General features: G+C 38.5%; 1 protein-coding gene and 2 non-coding genes across 8 annotated transcripts in view; all 3 read left to right on the forward strand.

The window, feature by feature from the left end:
• Positions 1 to 205: 205 nt before the first annotated feature.
• Positions 206 to 16,140, forward strand: part of KANSL2 (KAT8 regulatory NSL complex subunit 2) — a 20,311-nt gene continuing 4,376 nt past the window's right edge. For 2 of the 6 annotated variants that reach the window (XM_032420797.1, XM_032420800.1), the window contains exons 1-8: positions 208 to 389; positions 932 to 1,190; positions 1,979 to 2,157; positions 2,682 to 2,796; positions 6,232 to 6,395; positions 6,618 to 6,784; positions 7,512 to 7,608; positions 11,126 to 11,379. In XM_032420797.1, the coding sequence (XP_032276688.1) occupies positions 245 to 389; positions 932 to 1,190; positions 1,979 to 2,157; positions 2,682 to 2,796; positions 6,232 to 6,395; positions 6,618 to 6,784; positions 7,512 to 7,608; positions 11,126 to 11,379 (1,380 nt within the window). In that variant the 5' untranslated portion in view covers positions 208 to 244. The other 4 variants (XM_032420801.1, XM_032420798.1, XM_032420803.1 and 1 more) reach the window with 4 other exon arrangements.
• On the forward strand, positions 7,700 to 7,836 carry LOC116642688. Its single transcript, XR_004301374.1, has one exon. It is a non-coding gene; the product is annotated as a small nucleolar RNA SNORA2/SNORA34 family (small nucleolar RNA).
• LOC116642690 lies at positions 15,134 to 15,249 on the forward strand. Its single transcript, XR_004301376.1, has one exon. It is a non-coding gene; the product is annotated as a small nucleolar RNA SNORA2/SNORA34 family (small nucleolar RNA).

Genomic DNA, 16,140 nt, shown 5'->3' on the forward strand with positions numbered 1-16,140 from the left:
TATGTCTGGTTTTTTACCCGCTGTGTCGGGTTGGTGAGGTAGTCGCAGCCAGGAGTACACAGCGGCCAAGAGCAGCCCGAAAACCAGCCATGCCGTGAACTGGAAAAACAGCCCTGCCGCGTGAGCGAGCCCGGGAGCCAGCGTACCGTCAACCTCCCTCTTCCCGGGGCGTAGTTGCTGACTGACGGACAGGTTGTCTTAGCCACCCAAGCCGCCCTTTTTCTCAGCGCCCCGCCCCCCAGATATGATAGGTAGCTGGCCTCGGCCAATGGTGACACAGAGCCGTGGGCACAGTAGCCAATCATGGGTTGGGAGCCTGGAAAGGAGCGGGGCCGAGTTAGAAGCGGGTGGCGCGGCCAGAGAGCTAGCGGCGCGGCGCGGCGGCAGAGGTAAGATGGCGCCGGTGCTTAACCTCGCTTCCGCAGTTAGGCTGCTGCTTCGCCCCTCCTGCCCTCTCCGAGCTGCTTCTTTGTTTCGGTCAGCGTCGATGTTGCTCTCCTCCTGTAGGCTTCCAGAAGCCAGATTCTCCGGTGCCCGGAGCCGGAGGACAAAATGGCGCTTGTACGGGCGGCCGAGGACAGGCAGGGCCCAGCCGTAGGCTCTGAGGCGGGCCGGGACAAAGGCGGCGTGCAGGGAGGCGGAGGCTGGGCGCGGCGCTGCGGCGTTGCTGCCGCCGCGTGGGCCGGGCGCTCCCTCTTCGTGCGTGGCCATGCGAGCCTGAGATTCTTACGACGTGCTGGTGGTCCGGGTGGGGGCGGGCATGGGGGACAAGTTGAAGTGAGACAAATTGACTAATGGCCTGGGGAGACGTGGGCGGAGGGGAGTTACGGAGCGTGACTTGTGCCAGTCTTTTACCCGCGGTCGGCCCGGATGTGGAGCAGGAATTTTCGGCAAGGGTAAGGGCTTTTTGATCTTTTGTGTGAGCCTGCAGGTTTTGGTATGAACAGGATTCGGATCCACGTCTTGCCGACCAATCGGGGGAGGATCACCCCAGTGCCCAGGTCCCAGGAACCCCTGTCCTGTTCATTCACGCATCGCCCATGCTCGCAACCTCGTCTGGAGGGGCAGGAGTTTTGCATTAAGCATATCCTTGAAGACAAGAATGCACCCTTCAAGCAGTGTAGTTACATATCGACGAAGAATGGAAAAAGATGTCCCAGTGCTGCTCCAAAGCCTGAGAAGAAAGATGGGTATATATGTATAGATAATCTATGTCGTTTGTACTTTTAGTTTTAAAACGAGAGGGGGATGTGGTGTATGTGGGCTTGTGAATAGCTGGAGTTTTTGTTAAAATTGGGGTGATGGGTATATCCTTGAGAAAAAAATAAAAACCGTTGAAAACTGCAAAGAGGCAGGCCACTTCCAGTTGGGCCACTCACTTAATTTCTTTAGATCTTCTCCCTTGTCTATAAAATCAGGGGATATTCTAGATTATTCTTAACCCTGGGGTTCCTGGCCCTTTGGGTCATCCCTGAACTTTGTTAAGTTGTGTATATGTGTATTCTTCTGGGAAAGGCTTCATAGCTTTCGTCATATAAGCAAAAGTATTCATGCAGAAACGTAACTTGGCTAGTTAATTCTGCATGTATATTTTGGTTTTAAAATTGTGCCCAACATCTTATTACCTACAGTGGATTGATACTGAAGTAAAATGTAAAGTTGCCAGAACCAGTTTTGAGAGATGAAAGTGGATCTCTTTGATTTGTTCTAAGATGATGTCAGCATTTTTATAATTGGGATGTTTTGTTTGATGAATGAAGCACCAGATTATGCTACCTGCATTTCCCCTTAGTAATACCAAATGACTTGACCTTGGGCCAGTTAAATTACTCTGTCTCACTGGCCTTTTTTATTTATAAATGAGGGCAATAGTTATTTTAATTTCCTAAAAATGATCTAAAGACTAGTGACTATGAAAATGGTTGAACTCTTTCAAGAAGGGACCTGAGTATAAAATGTTAATATTTTGTCTCCTTAGGGTATCTTTCTGTGCTGAACATGCCCGTAGGAATGCCCTGGCACTTCATGCTCAAATGAAGAAGACCAATCCAGGGCCTATGGGTGAAACACTCTTGTGCCAGTTGAGCTCTTATGCTAAGACAGAGCTGGGGTCGCAGACTCCAGAAAGTAGCCGCAGTGAAGCCAGCCGAATTCTGGGTAAGGATCTTCTCTCCTAGAATGAAAAGGAAAAAGTAAGAACTTATTTTGGTTTAGCACAGTGCCTTGGACATATATGGCACATGATAATACAGTAATATTGTAATTCATTGACAATTTGGTGAGAATTCCAGGATTGCTATGTTCACCAGTTCTTTTCGGTTTGAAGTAGTGTGTGCTTGGGTTTACTTTCTTGAGTTTATGACTGTTTCCATCATTGCTGTTTTTATGCTTGTCTTTGTTAGGCAGGGTAATTTCAGGAAGCAAGAATAATTTTTAGTTGACCTTTCTGTCCTTTTGAGGGCACGGTTATCTTATTTATGTTTTAAGTAACCTTACTTGGGTTGTATTTTTTCAAGCCGATTTTATTTGCCAGTGCCTTTGTACTAAGTTGTTGGGGGTTTTTGTTTGTTTTGTTTTCTTAAATGTTATGGTTTGGGTTGATGTGTTAAGTAATCTAGTTTTGTGTGGTGGAGTTACAGAGGTGGGAAGTCTTAATGGCTGCTCTCCCTTCCTTGCCTCAGATGAAGACAGCTGGAGTGATGGGGAGCAGGAACCCATTACTGTGGATCAGACATGGAGAGGTGACCCTGACAGTGAAGCTGATAGCATAGACAGTGATCAAGAAGATCCCCTAAAGTAAGTTGTAACTCCACATAAGGCTTTAAAATTTTTTTTGTAGTTAGAATGTGGACTATAGTAATGCATGCTATTAATAGATAAATAACCTAGGTGGGGTGAAGAGACTTTAGCTATTTGTGAGCAGTAATAGCTTCTGTATTTTAAAGTGTCCTGGTTCATCACTGTCTTGCTACAGGGCAAGATTTTATTCTTTTTTGGAAGCTGTGTAATTTGGAAAAATTTTGGATATCAAATTCTGCACATGAAAAATATAGGGGAGGAAAATAGGAAATTTCTTGGACATAATGGGAGGTTGGTTGAGAAATGCTTAGATCAGTTAGAGAAGAGGAAATTGATGTAAATGGATTCCTGGTTTAAACCTCAGGAACAATAATGTGATTGTATTTGAATAACTACTTTTTTTTTTTGCAAAGTTACATTTTATGAGTTTTTTTTTTTTCCCTAGTGGAAAAATAAAAAGATGTTCAAGAGTTTTCCTTTGGTTTCATGCCTAAGAAAGAGAAACTGATTTAGAAACCTAGAAGTGAATAATCAGTCTAGTTATATCTTAAGTAAGGTTCTACTCTTCACTTAGCCCATGATCACCTTAGGAGTTGTAGAAACAAAAACATTGCCACTCACAGTCTCATATTTCTGTCTCATGGTTTGGGTTTAGTTTAATCTTTTTTTGTTTTCTTCATCTTTTCTGACTACTGTCTCTTAACACTTCCATTTTGCATAGAAGTATTGTAAATAGTATGAGGGATAATGAATTTCTACTCCAAAAGTCATTTAGGTTTACATTTTCTGAGTACAATAATTTCATCTATTTTTCTTGAGTAATGTCAGTATAGTCGGCTCTTCAGGAAGTACTTGTTTGGAAAGTCTCATCCAAGTAGTTTGAAAAGGAATGTTCATTATCTGGCAGGATTCTCTTATAGTAGTAACTTTGTACCATACATTCTTTTTTTTTTTTTTTTCCCATTGTGCTTCTGGAAATGCCAGACTTGCTGCTTTGAAGAGGTATATTCTCTGTAGGGTCACAAAGTGACTGTCCTTTGGTGCGGTAAATACTCAGCTTCGAAGGTCCAGAAACTTGATTTTGTCAGTAGTAATCTAGAGTGGATCAGTCTCTAGGGGACATGTTTATGCTAGTGTAACTTAAAATATGAGATGTATAAATGTTAAAAGGACTAGGTACTTGATGTCAGTTCTCCTAAAAGGAACATTCAAAGGGGAAAATGAAGTAGGCAACTAAATATAAGGCTTCCCTTAATTCCCCTATGAGATTATCCAAAAAAAATTTCGGCCTCCTAAAATATTTCCATTTTTGGGGATGTCAGTAGAGTTGTTAAATGTCTTATACTAAGTTTGTTAATATGGTTACATATTGCTGTCCTAAATTTAACAGGTCTTTTTATTTAATGAAATTATTTTAGTTTCATCTCTGGTATCAGTGTTTTGTTGTCACTAGGACCATTTTTTGATCATTAACAACTTAACAGCAAATATCTTCTTCACTTGCTTTTTCAGAACGGTACTTTTTATATTGCTTATGATGATGTCATTAGAGATTTTATCCTACCTAGAATTAATATTGGTATAGTTTCTTTCCCCTCTTGTAGGTATTTCTATGTGATTGTCCTCAAAGTAACCATTTACTTAATTGCTTTGTAAAAAGGATCTGAAGAGTTCATTTACAACATTCTGCACTGGTGAAGTTTTAGCTTAAGACTAATTGTTAAATCTTTCCTTTTTAAAAAGTAATTTTTACCATATGACGTCTACTGGCAGTCAGAACTAGTTTTGGTAAAGGTTATTTCAGGTTATTGAGTCTTCATCATTGTTATTAAAATAAATTTGGGGGAATACTCTTTCGTAAGAGACATTATTTAATGGAATATAAAGTGGCTCCCTCTTTTTTGAAGATGAATTCAGATAATAAAACCCTGACTTAAATTTGTGAATATCAGAGTAAGGGAAGTTGGTACATGATTTTAGTTAAACTAGCTGTGAATGTCTGGAACATCCATCTTTAAATAAATGACTCATCCTCCACTCCCCCCAAAGATTTGTAGTAAATTCTAATTGTAGTGGTTTTCCATTTATACATTCTAGTCCCTAGACTATTGGTTAAATTCTCTTCTGACAGGGTACAATGAAATTAATTTCATTTTAACAAAATTGATATTAGGTTAAGGCCTCAGTATCTTAGGTTTGCAGACATACTAATGCAGCAAACCCATTTTCCTAAAGATGCACACTAGTCATCTTATTTATTAGACTTCAGATATTTTTAAAACCTTTTCACAATTTTTTGATAGTCTTAGATTTTATTCATTATGATTTGGTTCTTAATTTGTTATTTTTACTTCAGAGTACTTTGTACTTATGCACAGGTAGTATTGGCTTCCATTTGTATTCGAGAAAAATTTTGGGCAGAGATTACTTGCTTTCAGCCCTGAAGTTAATAATTGTATTTATTCTGTGCGTTTTAATGGCTTAACAGCTAATTTTTTAAGAAGGTGTAATTTTTGGATTTAAAATTAGTTTGAGTATGTAATTTGTATGTATTGTTTTTTTAAATGAAATAATTTTGACTCGTCAAAATATGAAAATAGGAAGTCAGGTATATATCTGATTTCCTCTTCCTGGTTGGTTATATAATGATCATACAAGGCTAATGGAACCAAAAACTTTTAAATTTGCAACTAATCTTTTCATTTAGACTTAAGTCAGAATAAGGAGAGTCTCCAATTAAATTGCCATTTAACTCAGTTGCTTATGTGACCTCATCATAATCACTAGAATAACTTTTTAAAAAATTCTATTAATTTATAATTGGTGGCAAAGCTTAGTAAAGTTGATGTGGATCTAGATCTTTGGCAATTAAGGGCTAACCCAGGGAACTGTATTTTGAGAAATTTGTCAAGAAAATGAGCTGGGGACCGTGAATAACCACTGTGGACCAGTGTTTTGAGGCCTCATGTAAGTTCCAATATAGGAATGTATTTTAAATTAGAAATTGAAATTATTATTTTTTATACTTCAATTAAAGTTTTTAAGATATTAATGCTACTAAATTGAATACTTTTAAGCTGTCCTGACTGGTAAGTGACTAAATTATGAAATGGAATAAGATGGTAGATTAATAAAAATTGTGAATGTTCCATATCTTCACTTCTTAACTGCAGATAACTGGGAAAAATAATGAAACCTCTCCCCTTCCTCATATTGCGAAATCATACATTAGTATCCATGCTTGGGGATTTTATTATTTGTTTTTTAATAACTTGAATGCTGTGAAAACATTCATATTTAATAAGGTGATGGTCTCAGTGCTGACTTTCTGTTAAATAATGAACTTAAGTCTCCTCTCTACCCTTTTCTCCTTTTAAGCTTGGATTTAATATTGTATTTTCTTATTATTTGCTGAATTCTGTTTTATTCCAGACATGCTGGTGTGTACACAGCAGAAGAAGTTGCCCTGATAATGCGTGAGAAGCTAATTCGTTTGCAGTCTTTGTACATTGATCAGTTTAAACGACTTCAGCATCTGCTCAAAGAGAAGAAGCGACGTTATTTACATAATCGCAAAGTGGAACATGAAGCTCTAGGCAAGTTTTATGCTAGTCCTAACCAGCTGTTTGTGGGTTCAAAATGTGAATTTGGTAGTAGTTAGATTTATTTCTGTCTTGGTACCTGGAGTGAGGAGAATTTGCTTTTTATAGTGGCTATCTTATGGCCAAAGTTTACCCTGTTTATTTCTTGTTAATTTGGAGCAGCCATCCTTTATTGGTTGCTTAGCACATAAGATCTTGACTTTTGTGACTTACCAGGTAGTAGTCTCCTGACTGGCCCAGAGGGACTTTTGGCCAAAGAACGAGAGAACTTAAAGCGTCTAAAATGTCTTCGGCGGTATCGTCAGCGCTATGGAGTGGAAGCCTTATTACATAGGCAGCTGAAGGAACGCAGAATGCTGGCCACAGATGGTGCTGCCCAACAGGTAATTTGTGTTTATACCTCTAAAGGGGTATGTATTTGCTTTGTTTACAAAGTTAAGGTAATAGTCAAAACATTGTACAGTCTTGGCTCTGAAATCTAACTTAATTGGATGTGGGGTAAATTGAAAAGAGCACTTTGAGTCCAGAGACTCTTGATCTTGAAGTTGTCAAATGTTGAGTTTTTTAGCCTTTAAGGATGTACCTTTCTTAAATGTTATAAGTAAGTATTCTCATAGATAATTGGTTGTATTTTTCTTTCCCTTTTTTTTTTTTGTAGGATTTATTTATTTATTTTTGACAGAGAGAGTGCTTGTGAATGGGGTGGGGGCAGAGGGAGAAGAATCTTTTTTTTAAAAAGATTTTCTTTATTTGTCAGAGACAGCGAGAGAGGGAACACAAGTAGAGGGAGTGGGAGAGGGAGAAGCAGGCCTCCCGCTGAGCAGGGAGCCCGATGCGGGGCTCAATCCGAGGACCCTGGGACCGTGATCTGAGCCAAAGGCAGATGCTTAACGACTGAGCCACCTAGGCGCCCCAGGAGAAGAATCTTTAAGCAGACTCCCCTCTGAGCAGGGAGCCCAACACGGGCTTGATCTTTCAACCCTTGAAATCATGACCAGAGCTGAAACAAAGAGTCGGATGCTTAACCAACTGAGCCACCCAGATGCCCCAGTTGGTTGTATTTTCTTTTGATGGTTGGTTTGTTTGATTTATCTATTTTCTCCATTTTAGGCTCATACGACTCGGTCCAGTCAGAGGTGCTTGGCCTTTGTGGATGATGTTCGTTGTTCCAATCAGTCTCTTCCAATGACCAGACACTGCCTTACCCGTATCTTTTTTATTTGGTTCAGTTTGCTAGCTAGACTAAAGGCTGGTGGGAATCCCTGATAGTTTGCTTGATTAAAGGTCTTTGTTTTCCTTTGGCCCTGAATCAAGACCAGCAGTTTGCTGAAACTGTTGGTTTCAAGCAGGAGCCTAAAGAAATGTCTTTCTATGGTCTGTTGGCCATTTCAGAACTTTGGAAATGTAATGGTCAATTCATTAGAAAGAAATATCTAAGTCATTGGAGATAGGGATGAGCTAATACTTATTTGTAATAGATTAATACTGGGATTCCAACATACAGAGATCCCTGATAGAACTTTTTCATTGGAAATATAATAGTGTTAAATGCAGTTATCACACACACACAAAATTACTATGGGTTTTCCACCAAAAACCAGTGGGTTCTGAACTATGACCTTTCTTTGAGAATTATCCTTTTGTATGGTCAGGGCCCTAATTTGTATATTTTAGATTTCATTCAAATTGGAAACTTGCTATTTCCAAAAATAGAATGATTCCACTCCCCACCTTCCCAGTTAGTTTGCCTTTGGACCGTCATAACATCTCTTGATTTGCTATGAGACCATATTTACTATCAGGTTGTAAGACTTTTTGAGTTTATTGGATTGTGAAAGTGCATCTTTATTATGGATATCAAGAAAGTTACTTTCACAATAAAAGTACTTGTTAGTATGATGATCTTTATTATCTGAAAGGCTTAAATCTTGCTGGATTTCATTTGCCTGGCAAGAGATATAAAGTATTTGGAAATGAAGTGTATCTTCTTTAATAGGAAAAGAAGGAGAACTTTCTCTTGGTCTTCTGAGAGGAAAAATTTTTTCTGTTTATTGAGTATTTTACCAGTTTATTAATGATAATAAATATCTGATAAAGGATTACTGTCCTTAATATACAAAATACTTGTGCAAGGGAATTAAAAACTAAAGATATATGCTCAAAACATAATTGGGCAAAGGTGGACAGATTTAAAAGTAGAAGTGGCTCAATGTTGAAAAGTGTTTATCTTTCACATAAGTGAAGTAGGTAATGAAGAAATTTTTATCTATGAATTTGATACTTGTATATATATATTTAATGAATTAGTGAATTTCAAGTTGGTGAGATTGTGGTGAATGAATTCTAAATATTGCCAGTGGGAAGATCAAGTGGTACAAGCTTTTTAGAAAGCAGCTGGCAATATTCATATTGTTTGATACGATAATGTTACCTTGGAATTTATTTTAAGGAGATAATCAAATGCAGACTGATATTTTTACATAAAATTCCTTCAACTGGAGACGGCCTTAAAATTTTCAGAAATGGGGTATAGAGAAGAAAATTATGATACAACATATGGAATATGTTTAGGCAATAAACATTAGATTTAACAAAATTTATGAATGACAGGAAAATGATTGTGACAAAAATAGGATATGGAATTACATATAATCAAATACTGGGAGGGGAATTAACAGAAATTGACTTTTCGATGGTGGGGTTATGAATGCCCATTATTCCTCTGCCTTGTACTTCTCAGGTTTTCTTCATTGAGCTTCAATTACTTTATAAGTCAGAAAAACTCAGTTTATAGATATTAAGGAATATTTTAGAATTTCAGTATTATACTCAAATAGTTTGTTAGGATATTAATATTTTCAAAAGCAAAGTTGAAAATGAAATGTATTTGAAAAGAGAAGGGAAGTATGATTTCTTTTGTTTTATGTTTTTTTCCTTTCCACTCCATAGTTGCTTAAGTCGCTTACCCTTCCTTAAGTCCTTATCCCAGAGAAAGATGCGACTGCCATTGGTGACCTGTTAACTCTTTACTCTGGTCTAATGGAGACAGCACTGGACTGAAAGTGAAGGACCCAGACTCTAGTTGTAGGTCAACCATTCCCTTCTTTCTCTCTCTTGTCCCCATTGGAAAGGAAAGGGGGTGGAGGAGGATGGGGGAGGGTTTTTCCAGGATATTGTATTAAATAAGAGACTTGTGAAAGTCCTTTGAATTCCATGAAAAAAGTTCTGATTAAAACATTTTTAATGGATTGATTTTAAGTATTAATTTAATAAGATTGGATTTTTTAAGCGCATCATAGACTTTAGATTTTCTTAAGCACATAGAGAATGCAAATCTGGTTCCTGTTAGAGTCATGTGTTTGTTTGTTCATTTGATTGTTCATATAAATACTGTTTACTTTGTACTATTTACTGTTCCTTTAGAGTGGTAGTTCTCAACTGGGGACCATTTTATCCCCATTTGGCAATGTGTGGAGACAGTTTTGCTTGTTATAATTTAGGGATGAGAGTGCTACTGACATCTAGTGGGTGGAGGCCAGGAATGCTGCTAAGCGTCCTACTGTGCACAGGATGGCAGGGTTTTACGGTTGTGAAACCCTGCCTTAAGAGTTTAGCAGTTTCCAAGAATTGATTGAAACAAATGGCTTTATTCAAGAAGTTTTATTTGGTTTAAAAATAAAATGTATGCTAGACTTTTTAATTTTTAGAAATACCTTAAAATTTGGAGGAAAGTTTACCCATAATTCTGTAATCCCGGGTACAATTAGTTTATAGAAAGTTGTACTTTCTGGTTTAAAAATAAGCCCACATTTGAAATAACAGTTGTCTGTTAATCTAGGGGAAAAACCATGTAGTTAAGATTTCAAGAAATGGTATCACTTGAATAAAACATTTCAGAGTTAACTTGAACTAAATTTTGTTGTTTTATCTAATCAATTTAATTTTAATTCATCCTACAGAGCTGTTTTGCCAACTTGGAAACTGGTCCTTTTCTGTTTTACCCTTAATAGAAGTTATTAGTGCTCCTGGAGTGTTCCTGGAGTACTTCATTTCCATGGGACCTCATAAGCAAAATTATCTTCTTTCTTTTCTCTTTGGGACCATGACAGAACTCCCCTGCACTAGCACCCCCATCCCCCAAAAAAGCAAGGGGGCATGGAAATTTATTTTTATTTTTTGTCTATTACTAGAGCTTCTATTTTCCTCACTTCTCTGCTGTTTTAAACATACCATGTAAACATTTTGGAAACAAGATTCAAAAAGTTTTTGTAGTTTTTTTGCCAGTGTGCTTAACAGAGCGGAAACACTGTATCTCTTGACTCTAGGGAGGGCTTGGTAGTGCTTCTGCAAACTGCCTTTGCCATAGCATGTTTCTTCTGAATAGGTACAGATTCCTAGGATTGTTATTGCTGTTGCTTAGCAGTGTTTTCACATGTTTTGTGTTTGACTCTCCTAAGTGAGAACAAGATTAGTGTCTCTAGTTTAAATGACTGGGATCCTGATATGTAGGTTGGGGACTAGATTTAAATTACTGGTAGAGCTAGAACTAGATGTTAGTGAATGACACTTATTTTGAGAACTTTAAAAATTGCTGTGTTTGGTTCTGTTTCAAATGTAACCATTTGTCTTCTGTAGTGCAGACCTTGAATTTTACATGGCAGACAACACTTGTATTTTGTGCCTCCAATAGATCCATTTTATTTCCCTTGACCGTTTTTCTACAGATATTTGTCAGGACACGAATCAGGTTCTCTTCAAATGCTGCCAGGGGTCTGAAGAGGTACCCTGCAACAAACCAGTTCCTGTAAGCCTCTCTGAGGATCCCTGCTGCCCACTGCATTTCCAGTTGCCTCCTCAGATGTATAAGCCCGAGCAGGTACTGTCTGTGCCAGACGATCTGGAAGCCGGCCCCATGGATCTGTACTTGAGTGCTGCCGAGCTTCAGCCCACTGAGAGTTTACCTCTGGAGTTCAGTGATGTAAGTTAGAGAAGCTCTGCTCTGGTTGGTCCTTGAGGCAAGGCCTTATTTATTAATGGTGAGACTAGGTTAGTCTTTTTGTGGCCAGGAGACTTTTGATAAAGTTTTTGAAATGATACATGTATGGTTGTATTTGTATGTTAGTATATTGATTTAGAGACAGTTAAATTGGCAGGAGTTTTTCTTTTTCTGAGGGAATAAGGGAATTGTAAACTATGGGAAGTTGGAAAGTCAAGATTATGGTTGGATTTGGTATAGCCAGGAAACTTGGTACCCATCCACAGGTGAGTGATTCACTAGAATCTTAATAATACAAATGAATTCTCATATCTACTCTTGACAGTTGTAAGCTTGTGTTTTTGCTCTGTAGTCGTGAAGGTTTCATTTTCAGGTTAATTTGCCCCCCCCAAGAAATGACTCTAAACTTAGCTCTGGCTGCTGGCTTTTATTTTTGTTATGTTATTGTAGATTCCGTTGTGAATGGACTAGAACAACAGTGATATCTTTTTAAGTATTTACAGCCTTCGAAGTATGTACACTACTTTTTTAATTGGTCCCAGCCCATAAACCCATCTCTGATTTTATTTGTTCCCCTAGTTAGCACTACCCTCCTGTCTGACTCAGGGATCAGTTGTCATACCATCTCTATCTTAGCACTTTACTTAATATTTAGCGTTCTGGATAAAGGTCTTCGTTATTTATTCTGAAGATAAATTTGAGTTTCGTAATAAAGATGTGTTGTATATAACCATGACATGTTTAATGTAACAGATCTAAATGGAAAATTGAATGTAGGTTATAGGATTATTTGCTAAGGGTAGAAGCAAAGTTTGGGTGGCTTCAAGGGTATTGCTTGCTAAAAAGGATATACCAGGATAGGGTAATATCTGAAAAAGAAAAGTGGTATTAAGAATAAACTGATTCTAATTTTTTTTTCATAACCCCCCCCCCGTTGGTTACATATGATCTACAGGCTTATTTAACTTTTTCGTTATTTCATTTATAATAAAATTATAATTTTTATTATAATACTGATTATAATTACTTTTTAAAAAATTTCTTTCACACAGATTTCATAGAATATGAAAACTAGAAAGGGACCTTATTGTATACTTCAATGCTTCCCAAGTTTTTCCAATGAGATTATGTTGAAGAGGGTAAATGAACAGATAGCCCTTTGTTGATAAGGACAGAGTTTTGTCCACTTCCCTTCATTTTAAATGTGAAGAAAATGCAGAGAGGTGCTATCTTCTTTTTTTTTTTTTTTTTTTTAACTTAGTAAAATGAGCAACTCTATAAGGTCTGAAAATTAACCTAATAAGCGCTACCATCACCACATTCCTTTCAGATAATAATGTACATATGTAGAAACTAGCACATGTATTTTATGTAGATGTATTAGGTTAGTAACTTTTATTTCACCTGATAATTTCTTAGAGCCATTTCTGTTTTGACCTTTCTGCTTTTCCCCTTTCACCTGTTTTTGCCATATTAGTATTGCTCTTTGGAGAATTTTTACACAAAATATTAGAGATTATAAGATTCGTGATTATATGTGAAACTGACATTTAAGGAATCTCAATTTTAAAAATATTTAGGGGCGCCTGGTGGCTCACTCAGTTAAGGGTACGACTCTTAATTTCGGCTCAGGTCATGATCTCAGGGTCCTGGGATCCAGCCCGGCATCAGGGGAAATCTGTGCTCAGCGGGGAGTCTCTTTGGCCCTCCTCTCTCTGCCTCTCCTGCTTGTGCGCTCTCTCTCAAATAAATAAATCAAATTTTTAAAAATACTTAAAAACATACTGTCAAATCTGTTAATTTTTATTGCTTGGGTTTTTTTTTCTTCTCTTCAAAAAAATGTGTGAGAAGTAACCTTATTTTTGGGATTCCAGTGGGTTTTTAAGATGGACCTTTGATGTTAGAGTTTTAAAAATTATAAACAATCATTTGTGCTTGATCATCTCTTATGTTCATAATAATATGCTTTTGATAAATCATATTGGGGGCATCTGGTTGGCTCAGTCGTTAAGCGTCTGCCTTCGGCTCAGGTCATGATCCCGGGGTCCTGGGATCGAGCGCCGCATCGGGCTCCCTGCTCAGCGGGAAGCCTGCTTCTCCCTCTCCCACTCCCCCTGCTTGTGTTCCCTCTCTCGCTGTATCTCTCTCTGTCAAATAAATAAATAAAATCTTTAAAAAAAAAAAAAAGATAAATCATATTGGTCATTGTAAGTATAGTTTTAATCTTTGGAGGTAAAAATTCTTCAGAAGATGTTGAAACAAAATCCAGTTTTAGAAAAGAAATTTTGTCCTCCTATAAATTCTGGATATATTTATTAGTGTACAGTTTTGCTGGGGAAAAAATGATTTCTTAATTGTGTGAATTTCACCAAGCAAGCTTAGCTTGTAACCTACATTCTGCCTTAGATATCATTTCTATAACTTGTTAATAACATCTGGTAATTTTACCCATGGGAGGACCAGGTGTTAGATATTAATCTCGGTTAAAATTCAGTGTTTCATTCTGGATATTACACTTGCCTGTTTTCTCTGCTTTGATCCAAGGATGTTTGGCAAGTAACAACCTAATACCATAATCCTATTACTTTTTTGAGATCAGAACAAAATGTCGATTCTGTCTTTATGTCCTGATGGACTTATGTTTCTAAATATTCCTGTTGTGATAGGCATTTCTGCTGATCCTCTCTTCTTGTTTTAGGTTCCTTTCCCCAATTTTAATTCTTGTAACAGACAACACAAATACGTGAGAAAAGCCTTTTCATTATCTATTTTCTTTAGAAAATATTTCCGTACCATTGTCATCTTGAGAGTTGAAAATTTTATGCCTCACCACTTAAATGGGTTCTTTTATTTTCATTTATTTATTTATTTTAAAGGTTTTACTATTTATTTGTCAGAGAGAGCGAGAGCGCATGCACAAGCAGGGGGAGCGGCAGGCATAGAGAGAAGCAGGCTCCCTGCAGAACAAGGAGTCTGATGCAGGACTGGATCCCAGGACCCTGGGATCATGACCTGAGCCGAAGGCAGACGCTTAACCGACTGAGCCACCCAGGTGTCCCTAAATGGGTTCTTTTAAATTCCAAGTTAATTATTTGTACAATAATTGTGCATAGTAAAAGAATTGGAGAAAACCGTTCACAGGCTTAACCACGTAGGAATACTGGTTTCTGTGGATAATACAGAAGTTTCTAGGGGCACCTGGGTGGCTCAGTCAGTTTAGTGTGGGACTCTTGGTTTTGGCTCAGGTCATGATCTCATGGGTTGTGAGGTCCAGCCCTATGTCCAGCTATGTGCTCAGTGGGGAGTCTGCTTGAAGATTCTCTCCCCCCACTCGCACACTCTCTAAAATAAATAAATTAATTGTTTCTAACACATGTGAAATCGATGTTAGGTAGCTGATCATATCCTTTTCTGAATTTCTGCTTAAATTGAGCAGGTGTAATGTCGTACATTTCTTTAATTAATATTTTTTAATTATTGTGAAGTGTGATACTTAATTTGGTGATTAGCACACCAAAGAAGTGGAACGGGTTTCAAACTCTTAGACTTAATTTAAAAGCACAGAACTAAGTCTGTTGTAAAGCTAGATTACTGGAAACAGAGCCTCTATAAAGTAGACTGGGCATAGGGGCGTAGAAGCCCTTTGTAATTTTCACTCTTGGGAAGGGAGTTTTGCAGTAGACTCTTGGTACCCTGAAAGTCAGTTTGACACATTGTCTGTGGCTTTGCAATGCTTTTGGCCCTGAAATCAAGACCAGTGGTTTGCTGTAGCTGTTGGTTTCAAACAGGAGCCAAGAGTAATGTTTTTTTTTTTTTTTTAAGATTTTATTTATTTATTTGACAGAAACACAGCAAGAGAGGGAACACAAGCAGAGGGAGTGAGAGAGAGAGAGAGAAGCAGGCTCCCTGCTGAGCAGGGAGCCCGATGTGGGGCTAGATCCCAGGACCCTGGGATCATGACCTGAGCTGAAGGCAGACGCTTAACGACTGAGCCACCCAGGCTCCCTGAGTAATGTGTTTCTGTGGTCTGTTAGCCATTCAGCATCCCAGTGGGAATGGCTCGTTCAGTTGGAAGAACATAGTTTTTTTGAAATATGACTTTCTTTTTTTTTTTTTTGAAAGGTTTTATTTATTTATTTTACAGAGAGAGAGGGAACACAAGCAGGGGGAGTGGGAGAGGGAGAAGCAGGCTTCCTGCTGAGCAGGGAACCCGATGCGGGGTTCAATCCCAGGACACTGGGATCATGACCTGAGCCAAAGGCAGACGTTTAACGACTGAGCCACCTAGGCACCCCTCTTTCTTTTTTTTTAAATTTTCTTTTAATTTTTTATTTTATTTTATTTATTTATTTTTTAGATTTTTTATTTATTTGTGAGAGAGACAATGAGAGACAGAGAGCATGAGAGGGAGGAGGGTCAGAGGGAGAAGCAGACTCCCCGCTGAGCAGGGAGCCCGATGCGGGACTCGATCCCGGGACTCCAGGATCATGACCTGAGCCGAAGGCAGTCGCCTAACCAACTGAGCCACCCAGGCGCCCTCTTTTAATTTTTTAAAAAGGTTTTATTTGAGAGAGTGGGAGGGAGAGGGGAGAGCAGGAGTGCGGGGGGAGGGGCAGAGGCAGAGGGAGAAGCAGACTGCCCACTGAACAGGGAGCCCGACATGGGGCTCCATCCCAGGACCCTGAGATCATGACCTGAGCCGAAGGCAGATGGTTAACCAACTGAGCCACCCAGGTGCCCCGT

This window comes from Phoca vitulina, unplaced genomic scaffold (genome assembly GCF_004348235.1).
Source record: "Phoca vitulina isolate PV1807 unplaced genomic scaffold, GSC_HSeal_1.0 scaffold23, whole genome shotgun sequence".
Lineage (NCBI taxonomy): Eukaryota > Metazoa > Chordata > Mammalia > Carnivora > Phocidae > Phoca > Phoca vitulina.